This window comes from Fusarium odoratissimum (assembly GCF_000260195.1).
Source record: "Fusarium odoratissimum NRRL 54006 unplaced genomic scaffold supercont1.17, whole genome shotgun sequence".
NCBI lineage: Eukaryota > Fungi > Ascomycota > Sordariomycetes > Hypocreales > Nectriaceae > Fusarium > Fusarium odoratissimum.
The window spans coordinates 730,477-754,348 of NW_022158703.1; the positions used below are offsets into that span (position 1 = coordinate 730,477).

At 48.5% G+C, this 23,872-nt stretch overlaps 10 protein-coding genes across 12 annotated transcripts; 5 read left to right on the forward strand and 5 right to left on the reverse strand.

Annotated features, from left to right (window-relative positions):
* Window positions 1-140: 140 nt before the first annotated feature.
* On the reverse strand, window positions 141-1,447 carry FOIG_10237 (uncharacterized protein; the record flags this gene model as incomplete). The annotated part of the gene is made up of 2 exons (XM_031210557.1): window positions 141-508; window positions 1,351-1,447. 2 exons carry the CDS (start codon window positions 1,445-1,447, stop codon window positions 141-143), a joined length of 465 nt encoding a protein of 154 aa, XP_031060035.1.
* A 29-nt stretch (window positions 1,448-1,476) lies between these two features.
* FOIG_10238 (uncharacterized protein) lies at window positions 1,477-4,749 on the reverse strand. Of its 2 annotated transcripts, XM_031210558.1 has the most exons (3): window positions 4,104-4,749; window positions 1,802-4,012; window positions 1,477-1,749 (listed from the first exon to the last, which is right to left on the reverse strand). In XM_031210558.1, the coding sequence occupies exons 1-3, from the start codon at window positions 4,428-4,430 to the stop codon at window positions 1,741-1,743; spliced, it is 2,547 nt and encodes an 848-aa protein (XP_031060036.1). In that variant the 5' UTR covers window positions 4,431-4,749; the 3' UTR covers window positions 1,477-1,740. The 2 variants fall into 2 exon arrangements, with proteins under 2 accessions (XP_031060036.1, XP_031060037.1); XM_031210559.1 differs by lacking the exon at window positions 4,104-4,749 and having other exon boundaries at window positions 1,802-4,046.
* A 4,291-nt stretch (window positions 4,750-9,040) lies between these two features.
* FOIG_10239 (uncharacterized protein) lies at window positions 9,041-12,578 on the forward strand. Its single transcript, XM_031210560.1, has one exon. The coding sequence runs from the start codon at window positions 9,180-9,182 to the stop codon at window positions 9,696-9,698; it is 519 nt and encodes a 172-aa protein (XP_031060038.1). The 5' UTR covers window positions 9,041-9,179; the 3' UTR covers window positions 9,699-12,578.
* FOIG_10240 (uncharacterized protein) lies at window positions 10,064-11,310 on the reverse strand. The gene has a single exon (XM_031210561.1). It carries the CDS (start codon window positions 11,104-11,106, stop codon window positions 10,228-10,230), a length of 879 nt encoding a protein of 292 aa, XP_031060039.1. The 5' UTR covers window positions 11,107-11,310; the 3' UTR covers window positions 10,064-10,227.
* Window positions 12,579-12,957: 379 nt separating the features above from the next.
* FOIG_10241 (uncharacterized protein) lies at window positions 12,958-14,243 on the forward strand (the record flags this gene model as incomplete). The annotated part of the gene is made up of 2 exons (XM_031210562.1): window positions 12,958-13,045; window positions 13,093-14,243. The coding sequence occupies 2 exons, from the start codon at window positions 12,958-12,960 to the stop codon at window positions 14,241-14,243; spliced, it is 1,239 nt and encodes a 412-aa protein (XP_031060040.1).
* A 1,195-nt stretch (window positions 14,244-15,438) lies between these two features.
* FOIG_10242 (uncharacterized protein) lies at window positions 15,439-17,214 on the forward strand. The gene is made up of 2 exons (XM_031210563.1): window positions 15,439-15,951; window positions 16,001-17,214. The coding sequence occupies exons 1-2, from the start codon at window positions 15,769-15,771 to the stop codon at window positions 16,943-16,945; spliced, it is 1,128 nt and encodes a 375-aa protein (XP_031060041.1). The 5' UTR covers window positions 15,439-15,768; the 3' UTR covers window positions 16,946-17,214.
* Window positions 17,215-17,254: 40 nt separating this feature from the next.
* On the reverse strand, window positions 17,255-18,428 carry FOIG_10243 (uncharacterized protein). The gene is made up of 4 exons (XM_031210564.1): window positions 17,940-18,428; window positions 17,851-17,891; window positions 17,757-17,804; window positions 17,255-17,695 (listed from the first exon to the last, which is right to left on the reverse strand). The coding sequence occupies exons 1-4, from the start codon at window positions 18,058-18,060 to the stop codon at window positions 17,489-17,491; spliced, it is 417 nt and encodes a 138-aa protein (XP_031060042.1). The 5' UTR covers window positions 18,061-18,428; the 3' UTR covers window positions 17,255-17,488.
* A 39-nt stretch (window positions 18,429-18,467) lies between these two features.
* Window positions 18,468-20,162, forward strand: FOIG_10244 (uncharacterized protein). 2 transcript variants are annotated; one of them, XM_031210565.1, is made up of 3 exons: window positions 18,468-19,494; window positions 19,544-20,026; window positions 20,086-20,162. In XM_031210565.1, the coding sequence occupies exons 1-2, from the start codon at window positions 18,781-18,783 to the stop codon at window positions 19,721-19,723; spliced, it is 894 nt and encodes a 297-aa protein (XP_031060043.1). In that variant the 5' UTR covers window positions 18,468-18,780; the 3' UTR covers window positions 19,724-20,026; window positions 20,086-20,162. The 2 variants fall into 2 exon arrangements, with proteins under 2 accessions (XP_031060043.1, XP_031060044.1); XM_031210566.1 differs by lacking the exon at window positions 20,086-20,162 and having other exon boundaries at window positions 19,544-20,049.
* A 210-nt stretch (window positions 20,163-20,372) lies between these two features.
* Window positions 20,373-21,790, reverse strand: FOIG_10245 (uncharacterized protein). Its single transcript, XM_031210567.1, has one exon. It carries the CDS (start codon window positions 21,314-21,316, stop codon window positions 20,576-20,578), a length of 741 nt encoding a protein of 246 aa, XP_031060045.1. The 5' UTR covers window positions 21,317-21,790; the 3' UTR covers window positions 20,373-20,575.
* A 656-nt stretch (window positions 21,791-22,446) lies between these two features.
* On the forward strand, window positions 22,447-23,442 carry FOIG_10246 (uncharacterized protein). Its single transcript, XM_031210568.1, has 2 exons — window positions 22,447-23,005; window positions 23,058-23,442. The coding sequence occupies exons 1-2, from the start codon at window positions 22,592-22,594 to the stop codon at window positions 23,397-23,399; spliced, it is 756 nt and encodes a 251-aa protein (XP_031060046.1). The 5' UTR covers window positions 22,447-22,591; the 3' UTR covers window positions 23,400-23,442.
* Window positions 23,443-23,872: the final 430 nt, after the last annotated feature.

The window sequence follows — 23,872 nt, forward strand, 5'->3', positions numbered from 1 at the left end:
CTGCATTCCCGGTGACAGATGTACCGGTGACTTGCTGGCACGCTACGAGTAGCGTAGTGATCAGCGAAAGAGAAGATGACATTGTCTACATCCCGGCACTATTAGTTTCTGGTTACTTGCGTTGTTCGAGAACTTACACTCTAGATATTATCAGAGCTGTTCTCGATAGCTTCTTTAGTATTGAAGTGAAGTCTTTTTTCAGGATACAAAAGGAGCTGTGCCATCCATGGTTTCTTTCTATTGTCCTTTCTACGAAGACTCGCAGCGGCAGTCATGTTTCCACCAGCAGAGTCATCGCCTCCACAAACCTTATCAAGACTTGTACCTCGTTTCCTCCCTTCATCACCTTGAACCCAACTGATCACTGAATCATACTCGTCCAGTTGGATCGGTAAGCTCTGTTCTAGTGCAAGCCGATACTCAACTCCAATAATGACGGCGCCACTTTTAGATGCTCTTCTCGCTTTGTTGTGAAGTCGTCTTTGCCACCCATGTGCAGGCTTGGGTTCTGTCTCATAAAGTTTGCTACCTCTTCATCGACGGTAGAGCGGGTGCCGACTATTGGGATATCCGACTTTGTCGTTCTAGACAGTGCTGAAGTAACGCAGGAATCCATAATTAATGCTTGCAAAGTCGTCAATTCGCAAAAGCTCTGGACTTGATGCTTAGATATACCGCGTCAATGGAAGACACCAAAGGTGAAGTCAAGCCAGTACAAGTACAGTTGCCGTGATGTAGGCAAACGAGATGAAGGAGAACCGTCATAGATATCCAACTACTATGATTCGCAAAGAATCTGTATATCATTAGCTCATAATGTCCATGATTCTCTGGAACACGCTTAATCTGATGTTCGTCCCAACGTCATTATGGTGGAAGGTGAAATGCTAGGGCGCTAACACCCCTGGTCGGATATGTACATAGATCTGTTAAGCCACTAGTATGCTCCCTGGCGGCTGGAATCTGGAGAAAAAGATAACAATAACTGATATGCACCAGGCAAAACATCGCTATGGAATGGCAGTTTTGACATTGGAAATTACTCTGTAATTTAGTGTCGCTAGATGATAATGAAGTTGCAATGAGAGGTTGCAGACAATGTCGCTTGGCCAGACCTGAGTAATCTGATTGTGAGATTGCACCAAAGTGCATTCCTCTGCCGTGAGTGACCATATTCTGCGAGATTACAAGACCACAGGGATCTCATCCAATACAACCGCGTGAGGTTGATCAGTTTTCACTTCGAATGGAACTTTGGCCCAAGCGAAGTGTGCCCAATTTAGATGAAACAAGTAATACATCCGCGACCGTCTCGACGCATGAAATGTCTGTGCCGAGCCAGAGACCTACCCGCCCTGTTTCGCCTCGTGCAAAACTCCACGAATGCTTTGCTAGCCTTAACAAACATCAAGATCCAATCCCAAGTCGCATCGCTCAGATCGGACATCGGAATTGCATGGAGTCACTCTTAGTAGGTATGCAGAGAAATAATGTATGAATCATGTAAAAATCTATCATTACGATATAAAATCTATGTCGTGCCGTGTAGGCTTATGCATAAGCTTATTGATAAGCCTTGAATGTATGTCATGTCCAAAAGTCGGGTGAATGCGCCCGTGAAAAAGAAAAGCCAACACGCGTTTCGTGCGGAATGAATGAATGTCCCCCAGCTGACTCGTCGTCAATGGTACTCGCTACTCCAAACGCCTTTTTTTAATGCCGATGCTATGTGATGAATGTCTAGTAGAACTGAGAAATGTTAGTGATGGTCTGCAGTGAGAAATAGCGGACAGGAACTTACCAGGTTGAGTGTCCAGAGGAGGACAAAGAGGCCAAGCATGCGGAGCTTGAGGTTGTTGGCCCATGAGGACTTTGAGGGCATGTGCCGCGTAAAGCCAGAGAGCATGTTGCCGCTCATGAGAGGCTCAGCATCAGCCTTAGCCTCTACATCGTACTGCTCCTCCTGCTCCTGGGCAGCCCAGTCCTTGGTTAAGAGCTTGACCATTCCACCAGTAGCGTCGGCAACGCGGGAGCTGATCCACAAGAAAACAGGAACGATGATGATCAGAGACCTCCAGCGGTCGCAGAGGAGGCTACCGTCACCCTGGAAGATGTCGAGAAGGAGGAGACCCTTAGTGTCGGCAGCGAGGAGGATATGGAACTGAAGAGTGAAGGTCTCGAGGGAGCATCGGCCGATCCAGGCGAAAGTTCGAGAGTACCATGTACGGGCGGCGGGGAACATGTTGCGAGCAGCAATGAAGCCCATGATGGGAATGAAAGAGAAGACGGGGTGAAGGGCAGTGTAATCCTGCTTGGTCTCGGCGCTGCTGACAGCAACCCACCAGTACAGAGGGATGGAGAGAATACCAGCGACACCGGCCAGGCCGTAAGATTGGGTGAGGATCTTATTGTAGAGCTTTGTTCGTACGGAAGCGACACCCATAATGATACCAACGTAGACGATGAGACCATCGAGACCGAGGCGGAACTGCCACTCGTGAAGATCCCACTCAATTCGGAAGACCATGTTCAAAGCATCGAAGACCCACTGCAGAACAGGAGTCCACAGCATAGCTCCAGGGCAGATGGCAGCAGAAACAGCAATCTTACCCATGAGTGCCCAGGTGTTGTCGTTGTACTTCTGGCCAATTGCAAAGAGGGCATAGATGATGAGGAACCAGAAGCTAACGAGGGGAGCGAAGTAGTAGAACATGTAGTCGGTGTTCATGAAGAAGGGCAACGCGCAGCTGAGAAGGTTGAGGCGCAGGAGAACGGCGGCGACACGCTTGAAGGAGAAATCCTTCTTGGAGCTGAAGAAAACACCATGACCAAAACCAGTCTGGAAGAGATAGGCGGCAACGAGGAGACGGATGCCGACGTAGATGTTGAGGTCGCGCGAAGCACCAGTCCAGTGATACACGAGGATGAGAGCCTGCATCCATCCCTTCCACTCGTCAGTCTGGTCACGGGACAAAGGCTTCGCATCGTCGAGAGTCGCGGGGGCGGCAGCAGGAGCGGCGCCAGGTCGAGGAGGTGGAGGCTTGGACTTGGTCATGAAGGCAAAGCCGACAATGAAGCAGAGAGCAGACATGAGATTGAAGTCGAACATGTTGTACTCCTTGGAACCCTTGGCGAAAGACTGTGTTCGGTCGGCCCAGTAGCAAGCAAGCAGACCTGTAACGAAGGTAGCGACATCGAGGTTGAAGATAGCCCACTTGGGAGCCTCGCTGGATCGAAGAGCAATAATCTCGGTGATGGCAGCACCGCCGACATAGAGAATACCGAGAGTGACGAGGATAATCTGGATGAAAGACTTCTGTCCATAGTCAGTGCAGCAAGTGCGATCGTAAGGATAAGACTTCTGAATGTCGAGCTTGGCATTGCATCGAAGGTTGAGAAGGATCTGGGCCTTCATCTCAGCAACACTGTCGGTGACATGGAAACCATTCTCGTGGTCGCCGATAGCATCCTGCTGGTCATACGACAAAGCGGGGAAAGACCACAACATGGGAATACCAGACTCTTGTTCCTGTGTCTTGAGGAACTCATCAATTTCCTCGACCTCACCAGGCTGAGAAGCGACACCAGTCTTGCGGTAATCAGGTAGCATGTCGTAGAAGGGCGGGGCAATTGGCGCCCAGAAAACTTCGTTGCCAATTCCATCGCGAGGGTCCATGGGTCGGCTACCGAAAGGCTCAAAGTCCATGTTGGAAGCGAGTTCGGACATGTTGTTGAAGGCGGCCTTGAACATGGGAATGGACTCCTCCTTCTCAAAGCGGGCGGCGAACCAAACTCCCATTCCCATGAAGGCCAGGGCGGGACCTTTCTGCTCTTCGACGGGGACCTCGTTGATCCTCTCTTCGTGGTAGAGGGTGAGTTCATTGCGGGCGACGGCGCTGTCGTTGCCAAATGGATCCCAGATCTCCTTGAGTCGAATACCGCCGAATTCTACATCGTGGCTTTCGTGCTTCTTACTGTTTGCGCGTACTTCCTCGGCCTTTTCTGCGTCGAGCTGTCGTGATGTTAGCGACTGTTGGTCATGCAGTTGAACATTGACCAAATAATTCGGCAACACATCTACAATTAAATCATCATCGACTTACCAGACGAGCCATGCCATAAAAGACCTGTCGAGTCGTAGAGTCACCAACAAAAAGCATGTGTCGTCCCTCCATGCACTCCTCAATCTCCTCCTTCTTGTACTTGTGAATCATACATCCAGGCGGCTGCCAGTTTGTAAAAGGCGCTCTGCTTCCATTCTCTGCAGGAGTATTCAACCAGGTTCCATCATTAAGCAGAGCCTTACAGCGATACGGATCATCGCTTAGTTGAAGCTGGTTGATGGCGATGCCCAAGATGACGACCAGCGTCAAGCCGAGGGCCAGCACCCGGTTAAGCGCAACACCAGAAGTTGGGAGTGCTGCGCCCATTGTGACGTTTTATTTTTAGTGATGAGTAACGATTGTTTGTGGCGCCTAGCGCGGCGAGCGAATGACGAAAAAGAGAAAACGGAAAAAGAATTCGTTATGTTGAAGATGAAACCATCTGAAGAAGAATCCAGAATGGCGATGGACGTTGGTGGAGTTTTGTTCAAGAGAGCGAGAGACAGAAGCTTGGAATACAGAAACAAGAAAAACTGAGACGATAAACAATGGAAAGTTCAAGACAAGCGTAAGGAGGGACTTGACTTGCGTTTTGCGTTTGCGCGAGAGGAGAGACAGACAGACGATCACTTTGAAACGATTAAAAAGATCTACTGTGAGGAGTATATGAGGTAACAGTACGCGTAAGTCTTCTGGAGTCTACAGGCCTGCAAATGCCCTACGGGTGCCCCTGATCGGCAAAGCAGAAGCTGGCATGACCCTCGTAGGGTTCCACAGTCCACAGAAAGAGAACCATGTCAGGGTGTCACTTTGGTGGAGAAAACTGTGTGAGAAACTGGATCAGCGTGAGACCGGCGGCAGCAGCGCCAGATAAACAAGTCTCCATGCGGTTACAAAGGTAAATAGTCGGGTGATTTAGCACGCTGAATTATCGTCAATAGTCTCGCGACGGCGTGGTGCTGCCCCTTACCTCGTGATACTGACTTTGCTGCTTTAAGGTTGCTTCTTTTAAGGTTGTGGGGTTCTAGAACCCATCAATAACGCCAAGTCTTCTCTCTCTCAGTAAAGAGGCCAATCGTTCACGCCATTTCTCTCGCGGTGCGACTGCCCCTTCCAGCTCCAGCGCTGACCCCTGACTCTTTAATCTCTTGGCGAAGAGCGCTAGAAACTGGGGTGGCTGGCCGGGCGAAAATTCTCAACGCGCCGTTTGCAATGTCTATCGCCAATTGAAATGTGATGGAGCACGAATCCTAAAGGAACGGGAAAATTACCTTCCTTTCGCCCCGAAATGCAACGCTCAAGCGACATTTTATGCTCTGCTAAACTCAAAAACTCAATCTTTTACCCCTTGGCTTCGATAAAGAGAGGCCAAAAAGCTTGAAGGGATTAAGGTTACAGAGGTGTCTAGCCCCAAACGAGGCAAGCTGCCGGCCAATGCCTGTCGCTCAACCACGGACAAGTGTCTCAATCAGTTGTTGCGTCATTTGTGAAGCGCTGCTTTGGCGTTTGCACCGTTCACTGGCCTGAACGTTTCCCCCTGTAATGCCCTCCCTTACAGGGGGTTTCGTCCCCTGGAACTTTGGTTCATGATCTGAGTCTTGGTACAGATAACGACCACGCGAGGTGGATTTATTTATATTACATCCTGCGGGATTCCGGTGATATATATATATAATCACCGCTTCATATTTGCGAAATGCGTGATTCTCATGTCAGCGACTTCGAATGTTATAACTCATCTTGGACGTGAGATTCTGAAACCAGAGAACCCCCACTGATGTTTTGGTGTGGCAGTAGTTTTTCCGCCGATCGTGCGACAATCAGGTTTTTTTGTCTCGCGGCAAATAAACAAGACAAGGACAAGGAAATTCCGTAATTAGATGGAGAATGGCAAAATGAAGAGTTGCGAAAACTCAATCTCCTCGACGCAAGCGAAGCTGGTGGAGTTGAAGCTTAGAAAAAGATGGAGCTCGGAATCCGATTGACGACTCGGTCTAATGGATATGAATGAACAGTTTTGACTTGGCGGTGCGCTACGCAAAGCTTGGCGATAGAGTTCCTTTGACGACGATTTGAAGCAACAGTTTAACCTTATGTTTGTTGATGTGCAACTACCGCGATTAGTGGCACTGAATCTGATAATTCCGATGCTGACCACCAACTTGCATTGATTGCCGGCAGGGCTCGACTTGGTGAAGCAATTAGCCTGTTCTTTTGACCAGGATGGGGTTCTGTGAGAACATCGTCATTTTGGCTGCGGGCCTCCATCCTCGGCTACACTGAAGAAATCTTGAATGCATCCGTCGATAAGCATTGGTAGATTGGCATCGGCGATGGGACATGACTCGATTGTGTCCAGCTGTTATGTTTGTTGACCACTCAGTTGCCTGCTGTGTATGATACCAGGCTGACGTGATCTGTTTGTGTTTGTGTTTGGTTTTTGCAGCCTTGTGTTGAACTGCCAACGGCAAGTTGACTCAGTGAGTTAGGCTCGGTCGGCCAACACCTTCAAATGCCCAAGAACGGTCAATCAACAGACCGCACTAATAGAGACCGTGCGATGAAGAGTTCATTAGCGATTTGATTGCATTTTCTGTCACAGTGACACTTTGTTAATAGAGAGTTTCACATCCTGTGTCGTTGTCCTTTCAGCTGTAGGGTAGCTTGATGGACTGGAGGTTCAGCTGAACACGTCACCTTCATCCACTTGGTAGATTGGAATGACGTATGTGCTCTATCAATTTTCTGGGTTCTGTAGCTTATTCAAGTTGAATTATCTCAGTTGCCCGTCGGAAACAAAGTTGATATTTCAAGAATTGGTCGATTTCGGGCTGTTCTCTAGCATCAACTGATTACTTCTCACGTGACTTGACACATGACACCAGACAATCTTATCAGAACCTAATCAGTGATAACCAATCTAATCTTGGGTCTCTTATCTTATCTGGCAACTAAGACATCGTTCACAACAGTGACAACACCATATCTGTTTATAGATATTTATGTAGTTATCAGTTGACATCTAGAGACTACACTATCTCCGCGAACGAGCGAGATCAAGTTTCTAGTTGATATGTCATGCTTGACATGTTTGCATGAAATCAGTCTGAGATCATGAGTCAGGTTGTCTACACTTTTTAATCGACTCTAATCACAGAAACAAGCCAACGACCTCGCGCTGTAGGTAAGGATGGTCTGATGCAACATAAAGATAAATTTGAGTTTCGAGACAGCTTTTGGAGCCAGATTCTGGTATAGCAGAACAGGATGGCGTTATTGCCTTACCAAGACGAAAACCTTAATCTGTTATCTTGTAATTGTTCAATCGTCATAAGTAAAAGTGTGCTGATGGGAAGCAATTTAAGTTAAATATCAGCATGGTGTTAAGATTATATTAGTATTGAATATGAGATTGGTGTGATGATAGCATGCCTTGCCTACCGAGTTGACTGACCTTGAAGCTGCAACGGCCGCATCAGCTTCTACATGAGGGAGAACTCACTTCAAATCACAAGGAACAATGCTCGAAGTCTGTAAGATAAACTTTCAGCCTGCAGCTGTATTCTGTTTTGCTTCAAATGGCGCTATATTTCCTAGAATCCTGCCCTCAACTCTTTGGCTTAGTAAATAACCAACAGCATCGGCCTTGTGAACCAGCAGCTGGAGATGCAGGCCGATCCTTCGACTCACATGCAAGTTTATCATGATTTACGGAAACTCACCGAAGTGGCTGGTTGCCGGTAGACGTAATTACTTTCGTCTTACGGATCTCGACTTTTAGATTGATTGTGCATCATGTGAGTTGACTGGGCTTGCTGGCTTAGCAAAGAGGGAATCCGTCTACATCATTCTTTCTATACTTCGTGCCTCATAAATCGCATTGACTGTTACCAGCCTTTTCAACGAACCCTTTGTAAAGTTCAAAATCAGAAACTCGAGATAAAAATCTGACATTGAAGATTACAGGCTGATATGAAAGGCACGAGTCGTGACGTCCCAAATACGGAAGGCAGATGTTATGTGCCACAGGATGCAACTGAAGATCTCCATCTTGCATAAAAGAGAATCACTATGGATACCACCACAATTCTTAATTTAGACCTGGATGTTCAACTCCACATAGACACATAGGGTTCTGCAAAGTCGAAACAGACTTTCAACGAGACCAACGTCTTCTGCCTGCTAACAGCCCAGAAGTTGATATCACTTCCCTTGGTATTCTGAATCTTCAAAAGAACAGAGCCAACTCACCTCTATGACTTCCCCTCACAGAACATGAGAGACTATCTAGTGTCAGCTGAGAGATGCAGACAGAGTCTGGGTTAGTCACAGGTAGTCCCTGCATAATAAGCATAAGTCAACCATCAAGTTATAAGCAATGCGGTATAGAACCCGTCTTCTCTCACGCATGATCAAGAAGCACACCATCGGGATGCAACACCACATTCAACTTAATCAATTGCTTAATTTCGCGGGCAATTGCTTCATCGGGCCCAAGTTCCCATGGCTGCAGAAGTTGGTTGAGCAACATCGCCGCTGAACCCTTGCTCCAGCGAATCCTTCAGCCAATGTAACCAACCCATTTCGTCACATTAGTCGTCATAATCCCTCAATTCAGATTTCGTCACAGCCCTAATCCGCACACATGCAACTCCATCGCATGTTTTTCACCGTGACAGCCGCGGCCAAAGATGCCGCAATCCTTGCAACGCTGATATTTCTCCCCACATAATATCGTAGATTGCCAAGTTAAGATCAGCCACTTAGACAAAAAGCCCGCGAACTACCAAGAGATTACCCCATGGGGATATGGGCTCATAGACGTTGGTCGTCGACAACACGGGGCTGAGTTCCTCTTTGAGGATAGATGCGGGGATACAGGTTGGGATTACACGAGGCCACCATCGCAGCCTTCCGAAAGGCACAGCAGAGAAAAACCAAACTTGCATGTGAAGTGTCGGTATGGGCAGTACTTAAAAGACGGGGTAGCTCTTGAGACACGAAGAGTTTCTCCTTGGCAGATCTTGCAGTTCAATTGACCAATCGATTACTCGTTGCATCAAGCTCTCAGACAATATGCGTCTCAGCCTTCTCCCCTTGATTGCCCTCGCTGGCTCTGCCTTCGCATCTGGAGATTCTATCTCGACGGCCATTGATAACATCTCCAATGCCACGCTTGCTCTCAACAAGACTGTGGCGACGTGGCCTCAGACCCTTCTCGGTGCTCTGCCAATTACTACAAAGTCAACACTGCTCCTCACCGAGATCCACAAGGGCTTTGTGATCGCTCGCGAGTCTGAGCCTCTATCTCTTGAGGAAACCCTCCAAGTCGCAAAGGCTACATCTGAGCTCAGCGCCGACGTCGAGCTCACCATCAACACCATCATTGCCGCCAAACCCAACTTTGACAGACTACAAGTCAGCCCTGTCATCCTCCTCAACCTGAACCTACAGCGCGCCCTCAGCCAGGACTTTTCGGAAGCAGTCATATCCAAGGTCCCCAAAGACCTCCAAGGAAACGCAAAAGCACTGGTACAAGGCATCGACGACAGTTTTGCAAGGGCTATAAGCAAGTACAGCAAACTACGAGGTTAATTGGGAAATGAGGGACGAGTAATGAAATGAGTGATAGACGCGCGACGACATAATTACCTTTCTTGGGAGGCCATTTTAGCAGAGATTTTAATTTTACCATGAGTTGTCGAGTAATACCAACCTAGAACGAGAGCAATTGATCTGTCAGATTTGAGGGAATTTGTTTATACCGGTTGAGGAAGTTGAATATGTCAATGCCGAGGCAGATGTTTGACACGTGAGGATGTTGGTGAGGAGAAGCCGGTTCGACGTCGACTAGGACCAGGAACCGCTCGGGGACTAACCTATCAGAGCTAGAGATTTGCAGTGATACTACCCAACGAAGAAGACACAAAACGGTCAACTCATGTTATGCAATTTGAATTGTGAAATTGAGTATTATGAAAGAATTGTTCGTCTTTGTTATCCCTGTAAGCTCTATGTAGGAGTGCGGCGATCTCGGTCTTGCCGTGAGGTGGATTAATCGGGTAGAATTGTCTAATTGATACTCGCGATCCAATCGGATTCACCGGAGCTCATACTTATTCAGTCAAGCCCAGATGAATCTTTCAATCTCACTGTCCTGTGTTTCCATGTCATTTCCGTCGTCCGACTTCTCATTGCTCTCACGACGTCTCCACTTCTTGCCCATGACCTCTTTGAACTCCTCAACATCTGACTGCCCATTCGTGACCTTCTTAGTGAACGGACGAACAACTTTGACATCTTTGAGAGGTCGAAGAGTGGCCTCAACATCTGGGGCAACAAAGAGAACGGCGCTGAGTCTTCGAACACCAGGCGTTCTCCTAACTCGATGACGGGTTGCTCGGATGTTGCCTTCACTAAGGATCACAGCGCACCAACCGGCAAGGACAACCGTTGCATCGCCGGGAACAGGAACCCAAAGGCCAGGCTGCTCGGCGTGTTCAATTTCGAGCCCTGACGTTCCGTCTTGGAAGATGATGGTGAAGGTTCCATGGTCTGTATGGGCGCCGCATCCGTTATCACTCGTCGGGTCGGCAGTATCCGTGTTGTAGTCGCATAGACGGTAGTTGAGATTGCCAGTCTTGTGGACTTGACTGAGATCAGCGCCGATGAGCTCATGCATAATGGACATGATTTGGGCGACATAGGTGCTGTTGACGTCTTGAAAGAAGTCCAGGACCTCGTTGAATCCATCACCGGCCAGTTTCTCGCGCACGGCCTCCGTGATACGACCATTACGGGCAGGCGAAAGATCAATGGTGAACTTCTGGTCGGATGTAGCATTGTTCATCGCAGCTGTCTTGAAGATGCCCCGCTTGGGATACGCAGCATTGAGAGATGAGGCATTCTCAGCATTGGCTCGAGGATGATCAAATAGACGCCGACTGGCATCAAAGGGTGCTTTGACATGAGGAGAAGACGGCGGAACTGGAGCTAAGCGCATGAACTGAGGTGTCTAAGAGAGGGCTGGCGTTGATGGCAGTAGGGAGCGGGAACAGCCGGTTCAACTCCATGGGAGCTCAGAGAAGCAGCAGTGGTGGCCATGATGACAGGACTTTTGGGATATAAAACAATGATATATCGATGCTTTGCTTACGATGTGATGAGAGTTGAGGGGATCTAGAGACTGCATCATCATCCTCAGAAGTGCGGGGAAGATTACGGGGCGGAACCTCGAACATGAGGCTTGGGAACTGATTGGCGTTGGTGATGAGGTTGGTGTTACTCCATCACTTCGAGGGTCTTGACCTTTGGGGTAAAAGAAATTGTTCCAAGACCTCATGTGCGGATTTACCATACCTAATTACTGACAAATCCACCGACGGAGGCAAACTGTCACAGCAGACGCGCAACAGCATCCACCAAGATCAGCGACATCATGAGCAAGGACACTGACCACACAGTAGTAGATGCCCAAGGCTGGTCAAAGATGAGAGCAAACAGCAATCCCAACCGAGGAGGCAAAATAGCTGTCGCTGCGAGCCAGCAGTTGGTCCCATGACCCCTCATTAGGGCTTCTTTACATCGATTTCTGAGTTCAGTAGCGCAGGAACGTGGCCTTGGCATTCGATGATCGCTGGGCTGAAAAGGCCCAGAATCAAACTTGGCGATCCAGCCCAAGCCACCAGCTTCATTTCCAGGGCCTCGGGTTCGTCCACGTCGTGGGGGGCCAACTCAAAGCAGGATGGACTTGCCGGGGATGCCACTAGTTTTCAGCTTATTGAGAGCCTTTTCAGCCCTGTGGACGGTCTCAAATCAACATGCCTGAGCATTTTCCAAGATGGTGGTCGTGGTCGAGGTAGAAAGTGTCCAGCAGGGTAAGACAGATCGTGAGGGAGAAACAAGTTTCCAAACGATGCACCATAAAACAAAAGTATGGGGTAATAGTCCCGGATCGACGGTACTATCGATCTCAGCATCTGCTGGTTGATCTCCGTTTTAGAAAGGAGGTTAATGCACTACCCCTGTCAGACCGTTTGGTCCAAGGGGATCGAGCCCTTGCGGCTGAATTATAGTTTCAAAGTTGGCGCCATACTTCAGGCACAGGGCGAAGCCACACAATGGCATACTACGTTTTGCCGTTTACCCGCAAGAATGTCGTCGGGTGCTCGCGATGCCGGATATTCGTGGCTGCGAGTGTGGTGGTATTGAAGAGACGATGTGGCTTGCTTGGTCGTTGCGATATTGATGAGCAGGACTGAGGGGTTCATTTGGGTGACATTCTCGCACAGATCAATATCGAAATTTGTAGTCGTTGCATATGGAGTTATCGAAAGCATTGGGCGTCTCTGCTTCTCTTGTGAGAAGCCGCCGCTTTAATCTTTCGCTGCAGTCTCATTGCAGAAGTTCTACCATCCCTGCTCAAGCTGGAGCACTTAGACTCTTAAATGCAGACAAACACGTCGATGACGATGATTTGATGGTGTTTTCTTCTTTCAAAAGAGGGCCAATAGCGACGCCTTCTCGCCAACGTTAAAGCATTCCCTCCTACAGTAAGCACCTATCAGCGCCTCACACCCTACACCATATCGAGGTGGCTTGACGACGATTCGACGCCGTGTTTGCGCCCTGCTGCCACCTCAACTATAGCTCTTGCCGTTTCAGGTAGAAGCAAGCGAATACTAGCTTGAGTGGCTGCATCTGAGGGCGAGACCTCAGCCTTGATCCCTTTTCTCGGGACCGATGGCTTGATGGTTTTGATGTTGGGTGTCGGTGGTATATAAGGTCTGTCGATGCCACAGATCTTAGACACATAATCCAGTTCGCAGACTAAGACAATCATTTACTACCCATCATGAAGTTTAGCCTCACCTTTGCAGGCCTCGTTGGCCTTGCCGCTGCCTCGCCCTTCTCAGAGCACGATACCTCTGGTGGACTCATGCGTTAGTACATCATCTGAATCCTCCAACATTGTTACTGACTCTTGCAGGCCGAAACGGAAAGTGCAACTGGAAGGATCAGCACTGCTGCGCTATCCCCGACAAGTACAAGTACTCTTCTCCATCCGACACAAAGAACTACTACGGATATGGTCGCACTATCTACGTCAAGTCCGGCAAGAAGATCCAAGACGCCATCAAGAAGGCCTCTCCCGGTGATCGCATCATCGTTGAGGCTGGTGAATACCCTGAGCAACTCGTCATTGATAAGGATGGCATTCAGCTTGAAGCCCATGGCATCGTCCGCCTCACCAAGCCTAAGAAATACAAGCGCAATGCATGCACTGGTCTCACCCAGGATGAGAAGAAGAATGAGCTCCAGGCTGGTATCTGCATCACTGGCTACAAGGTCCAGACAACCGAGTACAAGACTGAGCACAAGCGAGTCACCTCTGTCAAGCGGTTTGTCAAGGGAGTTTCGGTCACTGGCTTCAGCGTCGAAGGTTTCTCTGGCATCAACATCGCCATCATCGGTGCCAAGAATACTCGCATCACCAAGAACAAACTCACTGATGCTCCTGCTTATGGTGCTCTCACCCTTGGTTCCATCAACACCGTCTTCCGTGAGAACGTCGTCACCACCACTGCTGGCGGCTTCATCGGTATCTGCCAGGATAACCTGTCCGATGTGCATACCGTGAAGAACGACATCTCTGCGCACCTCATTGGTGTGTGCGTTCAGACCAACGGTGCATTCATTGGGTACAACACTCTTCACGACAACTGCATCGGTATCTTTGTCGACCCTGGTGTGAAGGATGCCAAGATCGTGCACAACTACATTGGACCAACTCCTCCTGCGTGCGGCAAGACTTCGTCTGGCATCATTCTCGACAGCGCTGTCGGAACTCTGGTTCGCGACAACACCATCGAAGGACAGCGTGGCACTGGCTCTTCAGGAGTTGGTATTCTCATCTACGATGATACTTGTACTGCTACTCCCGAACAGCCCATTTCTCTTTCTTGCATTACCCTCGGTGGTAAAGCTCCCAAGGCCAATCATAACATTGTCATTCGAAACACCCTGAAGAACAACGATAACGATATCCTGAGCTTGGGCAAGGGAGCTGGCAATGTCATCAAGTGCAACACTTGCGAGAACCCTGCTAACATCCAGGCTGGACAGTGCAAGAAGCCTTAAAGGGGTTTGATTTATCTGGTCGTAGGTGGTATGGGTGCCTTATTGCGATGATTCACGATGAATGTTTGCGATCAAAGCGTGAAGAAGCGGGTAATGGGCAGTGACTTTTGGACATTGATTGAAACTATTGGCATGTAATTCGGATGAACATGTATTCTATTCTATTTTCAATAAATGTTACTTCATGTCTGAGTTGACATATCTTACTGCGTGATACTTGAACGGGCGTTCTGTTCTCTAACTAGAGTACGCCTAGGTCAAGTGACTCTTTCAAGTTTTCTTCACAGATCTTGTTCTTGTTGTCTCGAACTCGCGAGAGGATTCCGACGCGCGTCAACTATTGCATCATGGCGTCAAAATCGAGAAGGTCGCAATCGATCAACTCGTGATTCGCCTAGTGCTCAGCATTTTTGTGGTGCCATGATGGGGCTCTCGTCGTATGCCGAGACTTCAGCCCTTGTCGACTTGAACACCAAGAATGATTTTCGCATAAGCTTCCGAAATATAGCTTGAACTCGATCATATCGTTACTTGCAACGTAGTAAATCGCCGATTTGCCCAAAACGTTCTTGTCATTCAGTCGATCCCGACTTGGCGGAAAATACAACGAGGACTGGTTGAGCGATTGCTGAAATCTTGTTTTTGGGACAGCTTCGTTGTTGGACTAATGAGATCTGACAGGTGGTCAGCCACAGCACCAGCCACCATCCCCTGGCACCTCGACTGTTTGAGCTTCAAGGTTATTTACAGCTCTAAAGTTTAACTGAATTATGGATATTTTAACGTCTTAGAGTTAATGCTTTAGTGCAGCGTAAAGCCTAGGCCAATGACAGAGTTATCTGCCTTTCAGCCTGACTTCAGTCTACCTGCTCATCAATGGAACTCTGTGATCTTTGTCCAGACAGAGCATCACGGACTTGTGCTCCGGTATAACAATGAGCTAACCACTGAATCATCAGCACAAATTAGCAGGTTTCAAAAGCCTTGGCCAAGCATCGATCGATGCTCATTCCCGTGTTATTAGCCAAAACAACACAGATCGTCAAAATCAAGCCACACTTGTCCCAAGCCAAGACACATCCCTTGTCCACCTGCCAGGGCTATGATTGGCCGTCCGGCACGAAACTGCCGCCTGCAAGCCCGCTCGGCATGAGTCTGCCGTCCAAGGCTCACTTTTTCCTGGAAAAAAGGATTTTGAGCAATGACGTCGACTGTGGCTTTACGTAGCGAAATGAGGTTGCATGCTGTGATAGGTGCCTACGGGGTATCGCTGTTGCTTTGGCATTGGTACAGGCGTGAAACATTTGAATGACGTTAGTGACGTCAACAGCATGAATCGCGATGTCGCGTGTCACAGGCCGTCTCCACGGATTTATAGAAGGGCAAGCAGCCTCAATTGTTTGTGAACGGCAGGACAAGAGCCAGCAAAGTTCTTTCAGTGCCTATTAATTTTGGGTGCAGAGTCACTCAATCCGTGGTCGGCTTTTCCTTCAACACCATTATCTAGCATCACCAAATCGCCAACATGCCCTTCTTCCGTCGAGAAAAGTCCCCTCACCGGGCTTCGCCTGGCACAAAGACCCGCCATCACCAAAAGGCGGTTCACGACCCTCTTCCCATGTCGCGGCGCCCTACTTTTGGACAGTGGCTCAAGGGCACATGGCTTGACATTGTCACCATGGCTTGTATGGGCGCTATCGGTCTTGGTGTAAGTATTGACTGCTTCAAACTCAACTACCAATCTAACAATATTCTAGGTTTACTTTGCTAAGCCTGCACCCGCTCGATCATTCCCCGTTACCTTTTCCGACGGCGAGATTGTCTGGCCCGAGTACGGATACCCTCTCCGAGGCGAGATCATTCCCATCTGGGCCGCTGCCATGTTGGCTGCTCTTGTTCCCATCTTCGTCTTCCTGGTGATGCAGATCCGCATCCGCTCATTCTGGGATGTCAACAACGCTGTCATCGGTCTTCTCTACTCCCTCATCACCGCCGCCGTCTTCCAGGTCTTTGTCAAGTGGCTCATCGGTGGATTCCGACCTCATTTCCTTGAGGTCTGCAAGCCCGACATGGCTCGCGCTCGCACCATGGGAGGATACAACAACAAGGGATATCTTCAGCTTTACTACACTCCCGATATTTGCACTGGCGACAAGAGCGAGATCAACGATGCTCTTGAGTCCATGCCCAGTGGTCACACCACTGCTGCCTTCGCTGGCTTCGTCTACCTCTACCTTTACCTCAACGCCAAGCTCAAGGTCTTCTCCAACTACCATCCTTCCATGTGGAAGCTCATCGTCACCTACGCCCCTCTTCTCGGTGCCGTTCTCATCGGTGGAGCTCTCACTATCGACAAGTATCACCACTTCCACGATGTCCTTGCTGGCGCCATCATTGGAACCATCTTTGCTTTCTCCGCTTACCGAATGACCTACGCCGCTGTCTGGGACTGGCGCTTCAACCATATCCCCCTTAACCGAGGCGCTCCTTTCAACTACTCTATGGGTGGTGCTGAGCTCGTTGACGCCGTCTTCACTCGCAAGGTTGGCTGGGGATCTCACGGCGGTAGCTCTCTCGGACATGGACACGGCCACGGCCTGAAGAGTGATGGATCTGAGCACATGCATGGCAACGGATACAACAACGGTTCTATTCCCCGACGACCTGTCGGCACTGGTGCTCGCGGCGAGGAGATGGTTTAATGGAGTAATAAGTGGCAAGAATCCACATCTGGGGATGATTTGAAGAAGATTGGACGGCGAGTCATAAACTCGTGTACTTTTGATTGTTCGATTACGACTGTATGAGCCTAATACCTTCACGGCCGAATAAAACCAATAAAATGTAAATATCTGACACTTGAACTATGGAAATGGTGATACTCCTTCTAACTGGGGTGCTATTGTTGATAGTGAAGTTTCTTGCTCACTTATCATCCAGCTTTATGATATCTGACTTTAATCACAAGTCACCCTTCTCGAAACTTACGCTTTAGCAGTCACCCTTTGCACCGCGAGCTGAATGATACACGACATCGACATCGTAGTGGCTATCTCATGCGCCCGGGTTTGATCTCCAAGTCACGTTGATGTTGCCGGTTGACTGTTTATTTCACTCGATGGAGTGTACTTTTTGGAAGCATGTCATATATCATTTAATCCTTTGAGATCCACCGGGCTCTACTCTTGACTGCTATTTGTCTTACGAGTAACACACCCCATACCCTGACCTTCATGATTGTTCGTTCAACGGCTGCTATGCTTAGCGCGAGCCTCCTCCTCCTCCTGATCCATCTGCTGCTTCCACTCGCTCTTGCTGGTGTTTTGTTCCATCTTCTTTCCAGGCATGCTGTCGGTCTTGCCCTTCTTCTTTTCAAGCTGCTCTGCATCTTCTCGTGCGAGCTCAGCGTCGATTTCGGCTCCGCGAGAGGGCTTATTGCCGTGCATGGTGGCCTGGGTAAGCAGTTAGATGTTTGTGTGGCACCTGAGTAGTAAGTACTTTGGTAATACTTACTGCGAAGCCTGGTTCGTGCTTCATACGGTCTGCAATTATTCTATTGGTCTATGAAGCTCAGCCACTGATCTTATGCTTGAAATTGAGAACTTACGTCGGCCTCTTGAAGCTCATTCATGATTCCCTCTTTGTGTACTAGAACCATTTAGATAAGGAAATGATTGAACGATTTGAAGAACTTACGGTAGCCCTCAGGGTTGACGTTGGGGTGAGTGCGACCCTCCTCACGAACTTCCTCCCGGCTATAGTGGCGCTGATCTCCGCCTTCATACGAAGAAGGGTATCCGACGTTTGATTGAGGCATATTGATATTGATGAGCTGTGATTGAGTTAATATCTGTTGAGTAGTTGACTGATATGAAGAGCACTGTCTGGCTTTCAGAGCTTACACTATTTGTAGTGCTTGCTAGCTCGATGGCCCATCATCTCCGCGTCATTCAAGCAGCGAACACGGTCATTTTAATGTTTACGCAAGACGTCACTAACGGAAGACATGATGCGCAGCTGCAGTCATTTGGGAAATGATCAACATGACTTGAGAGCCTACGTCCAATGAAATATCATTAGCATGTCAAGTTCGCCTTGCTGAGAATAATTTCGATGTTGGAATACGGATGACCATTATTTATTTTATGCTGATGAATGGGCGTAGGTAAATGCGGAAGGGCGGAAGGGCGGAACAAGCCGAACAGAAGGAACGAAAGAAAAAAATGAAAACTTCTTGGTCTCACAGAGGCGTCCAAGATACTATACCTCTTCGCAATGCTCTTAGCCAATTCCATTCTTGTTGCAGTCGTTGCACTCGGCCCAGGGTAGCTGACCCCAGATATGATAAGATAAGGAATTCGAGATAAGATAACGACAGCGGTGTCGGACATCTGTTCCTCACGTGATTGGTGAATTTTCTCCAGCCGCGTAACAATTTCTACAAATCACGCGTAAAGTGGTTGTTATTTCGGCGACACTAAATTGGTATTGTCCTCTTGTTGATCTCACAGGCTGCTGAGAGACTGTTATAGTCGTCATGTCTTCTGATGAGGGGTCCCAAAATGCCTTGCCGAAAGAGCTCATGGAGCTCCAATTAGGTCAAATTGACCTCCTCGTGGCGATGTATGCGGCGGATGACGCGATTGCCATGGACTCTACGGCGTCTGACTTGATTGACAGGCTGAGGGACTGGTGTGAAAATGACGGGGAAGCCACATCAAAGTTCTCAGAGACAGTCATAAATCTCCAGCTTAGGGTCGATGTTGAAGAGGAAGATTCTTCAACAAGAACTCTACAGCTCACATTGACAGTGCCTTTGAAGTGTCAAAAACTAGATGAACTAACAGAACCGCCGCCAATAAGGACCAGGATACAACAGTCGGATTGGATGAGCAAAGGAGATGTTGCAAAGTTGAACACTGAGATTCCTGAAGAGGATATCCTTTCAGTCATCGAGCATGTCAAGGAGGCCGCCTCTGAGCATATCTCAAGTTTGAAGCAAGCGGAAATTGCAAATACCCCAATAGCAGACGCATCATTAGTCCGAGTCTGGTTCTACTTCCCTTCTATCAGCACAAGGGCAAAGCGAGATGATTTCGTCAACTATGCGCCGACCTACGGACTCACTGGCTTTCTCCTAGCTGGCAAGCCAGGTATTCTGTGTCTGGAAGGGGGATCAGTTGCGGTTGACGACTTCATGAAATTCATCAAGACAGAGAGCTGGGGCGATATCCCAGCGCATCACAAAAAGGTACGTCAAGTATGCGAATGGGCATGGGGAAGGCTGACAATGAGGCTAGGTCAGCGAGAGATATCGAGAGGAAGCGGTGGATCTGAAGCGTGCTTTTTCGGATATGCAGGAGATCACGGATATGATTGAGAAGAGAGGTGCGAGGGGAAACCGTGGTGACATGAAGGCACTAGAAGCGTGGCTGGTTGAGTGCGGGCTTGGTGAAGCGTTTGGCAAAATTCTGATGTGAATATCAGCTCTCGAAAAGGCAGCCATAATATGCAAGAAGCATGAATGAACCAGGGCAGACTTTGGCCAAGGGTGGATGTTGAGAGACTCAACACAGCATGTTATCCTTTGCATTCCATTCTTTGTCTTCTGCATCGTGAACAATTGCAGACCGTCTGATCTTGCTATCGTGAGAAAGAAAAAGACTAGGATGTTATTGACTACTTCAACTTCGTGAGCTACACCGGTTCGAAGCTGACGTGAATTTACCGTGATGTCTTTCGTTGTGGTTCACAGATGCAGGATGCGAAGAGGGAATATAAAAGTACGTTTAAACTTCTCGCCCATTTATGTTTTTTGTCCTCGTTGACTCAAGTATCTCAGGCACTAACTCTTAAAGAATATTCAATCATCCAAACTCTAGCACACTTAGGACATTTTATATCACGATGTTGGCTGCGACGATTGATGAGACCCCAGTAAACACTCATACTACAGGAGATGGGCAGATTGCAGGATCCATGCGCTGCTCAAAGGAGGACTGTAATAACTGGGCTGAAGCAAACTCCCGCTTCTGCACCGCTCGTAAGTCTCCGCTGTTGTAACTATGGCATTTCTGAAACAAGTTGACTCGGGAAATAGACAAAGGCTAAGATTGAGTCGCCATGGAAGCGGTGAACCCTCGGATGCTTGTAATCATGGTTCAAGAGGATAGTATCTGTTCTGTACATAGCACTAGTACCTGAGATTTTGTATTCATCGGGAGGCAGAGATAGATCTATTCTAAATGTAAAAGATGCGAAGAACGCCGGCTCTGACATAAGAAAATGCGTAATAAAACAAGAAAACCCCGATACAACTTTTTTGCCCGTGTTCAGACACTTTCGGCATAGCCAGCCTCCTTAGCTGGCTTCTGCTTCTTGGTGAATAGCTTCTGTCCAACCTTGTCCGTCATCTCATCTGCCTTGTCACCCAAGAAAGTCTTGATGCAACCATAAACACCGGAGGTGAGCCACAGGATGGAGTTGACGAGATCGATCCAAACAGCTGTCTTCATGGCGCCGGTGCTAGCGCCCTTGTACTTGTCATCGCTGTCTCGATGGAGGAAGATGCCAGCAAAGATTCCGAAGACGACGAGCCAAGTGATAAAGAGGATGAGGTCCCAGGCGAAAGCTCGGTAGGTCTTGAAGAGCTTGAGCCTGCTGCCGATGAAGGGAAGAGCGCCGAGGGGAGTAAGGACGACGAAGAGAATAGCGGTGGTGGCTGAGAGGCCAGCGATGACGAGAGCGAAGTACCATTCTGGTGAGAAGCCGTAGTCGGTGTCTTGGGCCTTATCGACGCGATGGCCGTAGAAACCGCAGGCGATGATAGCGAAAAGGAACTGAAGACCTCGACAGACCGTACGAGGTACTGCCTCGAAGGTCTTGAGCCAAGTCTTGCCCATGGTCTTTCCGGTCTCAGCGCCCTCGTTGAAGGCATGACGACCGGCCTGTCGACCGAGTTCCTTCTTATCAGCGGCGCGGAATTCGGAGGTCGCTCCAGCGAAGGATCTAGCAGTGTTGCCGAGCTCGATGGCGGTCTGGCCGGCCTTGATAGCGTTGTCAAACTTGCCCATGATGAAGTTCGATTATTGGTATTAAAGTGTCGTTATTGACGATGATTTGCGTGTTTCGCGTGTTGACGATAGATGACCAAAGAATGAAATTGAACTGCACAGCAGTGTAGAAAAAGACAGAAATAAATAGACGATGAGTCGTAAAGCGATAGTGATTTGGATAACAGAACCAACAGAAGGAGACCATCACATCTTTATACAGCATCAATGATCAACACCGTCAATAGACGCTGATGCGCTTTCTCATGTTGAGCAATCAACAGCCAATCGACAATGAAACGAGGCCGTTAACAAAGAGACCAGCGCCATTCATTGAGCCCCAATCGTTTGTTGGTAGCCGCTAAGACCAGGCGCTTAGCGAAACTGGGCCTTTGTTAGGCGCTGCCTCAGAGCCAATGGAGGGGCGAGCGCTGGGGAATAAAGAAACGAGAATAGAACAATTGGAAGAAGGCAGAGTAAAACAAAGCCAAGGGCTACGCGTTTAAGAATGCCAAAAATAAAGTGAGTCGATCAATGGGGAGTAGTTGTTCGTGAAAGGGCTTCGTTACAAGGCCTTTTCGCTTTTGACAGTGGATACACCCGCTATTGGCTCTACCGAACTCTGAAACTGCCTCCTTTCAGCGTTTGTACATCAATGGCCTCAGTACGCGAAACAAAGCTACCCGCGAGACTCTTCAGCTCAGCGCTGCAGATAAGCCCATTTTGTTCTTTGATGTGTTCCTTTCTATTGACTCTTACCGAGTTTGTGATTGGAGATCCCTCCAGACTCCGCCAAGCTTGAAATCAGCCAGTCCGGGCGCCCGCACTGTATGTAGTTTGACGATTCCACAGGGTGCGAGGGTAATCAGAGAAAAGAGCATGCAAAGTTTACCAAGTTATTGTGGCCATAATAATCTATCCAAACCTATAAGTATTTCTTTTATCGATGGACAGTATCTCAAGGCTCTTAGTTTGATGCGGCCAACTCCAAGCCTCGGCTCTGTAGATCGTAGGAATTTAGGGCTGACAGGATCCATGCTCAAGATCTATGGCTGAACGTGTTGGTTCGCGGTGCTTTTACTCATTCAGGTAACGCTTCCCTAAAATTACCAATCAGAAGAAATCGTATCTCCTCCGAAAACGCGGAGATGGCTGGGTATTGCAATCTGATGACAAACGTCGTACAACCAACCAACAGCACAAACCGCATACAAAAGGGCACGATCGCTTTCTTACTCAACTTTCAGCAAACTACTTGCTCTTCATACCTTTTCAACCACACAAGCAAACTCAACAATGGCAACCCCAACTGTCGTTATCATCCCTGGATCGTTTGCACCATCAAAACACTATCGTGTGTTCACAGAGAGCCTCGAGCGACATGGCATCGACTCGCGCGTGATCGATACTCCATCGGTTGGCAAGCGGGGTAATCGTCCGCCTGCAACAATGAGCGACGATGCCGACGAGATCACCAATGTTGTTTCAAAGCTTCTTGATGAGGGAAAGGAGGTCGTTCTTATGACCCATTCCTATGGAGGCATCCCTGGAACCCAGAGTCTCAGCAAGCTTTCACGAAAGGCTCGCGAGGCTGAGGGAAAGCAAGGAGGAATCGACAAGATTATCTATCTTGCATCAGTCGTGTTGCAACCTGGTGTTTCCAACTTGGATGCATTTGGATCAGCCCTGCCTGACTTTCTCGATCTCAAGGTTCTGCATTGTATCGTCCAGTTCAAGAAAATGTTGCTAATATTGGATGCAGGATGATTACATGACTCTTGATCCCAAGGGTCACGCGACTCATACTTTCTCTGACTTACCTTTCGACGAAGCTTTTGAGCTGGCAAAGCAGATGCCGGAACACTCAACACCAAGCTTCCGGGAACCACTGACGCATCCTGGATATAATGATGTCGAAGTGCATTATATCGTGTGCGAACAGGACCAGATTATCCCGCCCCAGTTCCAGCGTGGCATGATTGAAGCCGTCAAGGCGTCGAGTGAAAGGGAGGTTACAGCGCACAGTTTCAACAGCGGACATGCGCCCACGGTTAGCCAGCCTGACAATGTTTCTAAGGTTGTGAAGGAGATAATTGGAGCTTGATTGATGTAGCTTGGCCTATCTCGGAGAAGATGATAGTCAAGTAATTTGAATGACCTCCGCTGCCACTGCACTATCGATTGCCGACTCTTTGCTAAAAAGATCTTTGCAAGAATGTTGTCCTTAAGGTTCTGAGGTGCAGCCTCGCGCTCGTGACGGTAGTGCTCTGTGAGAACGTCAAAGAAATATAGGTGCGAAATCAGATCAACCTCCGAGGCACGATGAAACCGAGTCTTCTTGAGCAACTTCCACCCAAGACCGATACTACCCGCAAGAGCAATCTTTGAAGGCTGTTAGACTCAATCAAGAGGGAACATGAAATTATACTTACAATACTGTAATTGAAGATGAAAGTTGCCGTGCTCCAGTTGGCACTGAGGAAGACGGCATATCCTTGAACCCTACGGGGCTTAGTTTCGGCAACTTCTATCATGCATGATAAGGGATCAGGCTTCTTACCACAGAAAAGTGAATGC

Bases quoted from the DNA above. Each gene is read 5' to 3' on its own strand.
- FOIG_10238 (XM_031210558.1), bottom strand. From the start codon at position 4,430: ATGGGCGCAGCACTCCCAACTTCTGGTGTTGCGCTTAACCGGGTGCTG. The intron at 4,013-4,103 runs GTAAGTCGATGA...ACATCACGACAG, and splicing joins TTTATGGCATGGCTCGTCTG to CTCGACGCAGAAAAGGCCGA.
- FOIG_10246 (XM_031210568.1), top strand. From the start codon at position 22,592: ATGGCAACCCCAACTGTCGTTATCATCCCTGGATCGTTTGCACCATCA. The intron at 23,006-23,057 runs GTTCTGCATTGT...TATTGGATGCAG, and splicing joins CTGACTTTCTCGATCTCAAG to GATGATTACATGACTCTTGA.
- FOIG_10244 (XM_031210565.1), top strand. From the start codon at position 18,781: ATGTCTTCTGATGAGGGGTCCCAAAATGCCTTGCCGAAAGAGCTCATG. The intron at 19,495-19,543 runs GTACGTCAAGTA...CAATGAGGCTAG, and splicing joins TCCCAGCGCATCACAAAAAG to GTCAGCGAGAGATATCGAGA.
- FOIG_10239 (XM_031210560.1), top strand. From the start codon at position 9,180: ATGCGTCTCAGCCTTCTCCCCTTGATTGCCCTCGCTGGCTCTGCCTTC.
- FOIG_10242 (XM_031210563.1), top strand. From the start codon at position 15,769: ATGCCCTTCTTCCGTCGAGAAAAGTCCCCTCACCGGGCTTCGCCTGGC. The intron at 15,952-16,000 runs GTAAGTATTGAC...ACAATATTCTAG, and splicing joins TGGGCGCTATCGGTCTTGGT to GTTTACTTTGCTAAGCCTGC.
- FOIG_10240 (XM_031210561.1), bottom strand. From the start codon at position 11,106: ATGCGCTTAGCTCCAGTTCCGCCGTCTTCTCCTCATGTCAAAGCACCC.
- FOIG_10245 (XM_031210567.1), bottom strand. From the start codon at position 21,316: ATGGGCAAGTTTGACAACGCTATCAAGGCCGGCCAGACCGCCATCGAG.
- FOIG_10243 (XM_031210564.1), bottom strand. From the start codon at position 18,060: ATGCCTCAATCAAACGTCGGATACCCTTCTTCGTATGAAGGCGGAGAT. The intron at 17,892-17,939 runs GTAAGTTCTTCA...AAATGGTTCTAG, and splicing joins CGTCAACCCTGAGGGCTACC to TACACAAAGAGGGAATCATG. The intron at 17,696-17,756 runs GTAAGTATTACC...CTGCTTACCCAG, and splicing joins AGCACGAACCAGGCTTCGCA to GCCACCATGCACGGCAATAA.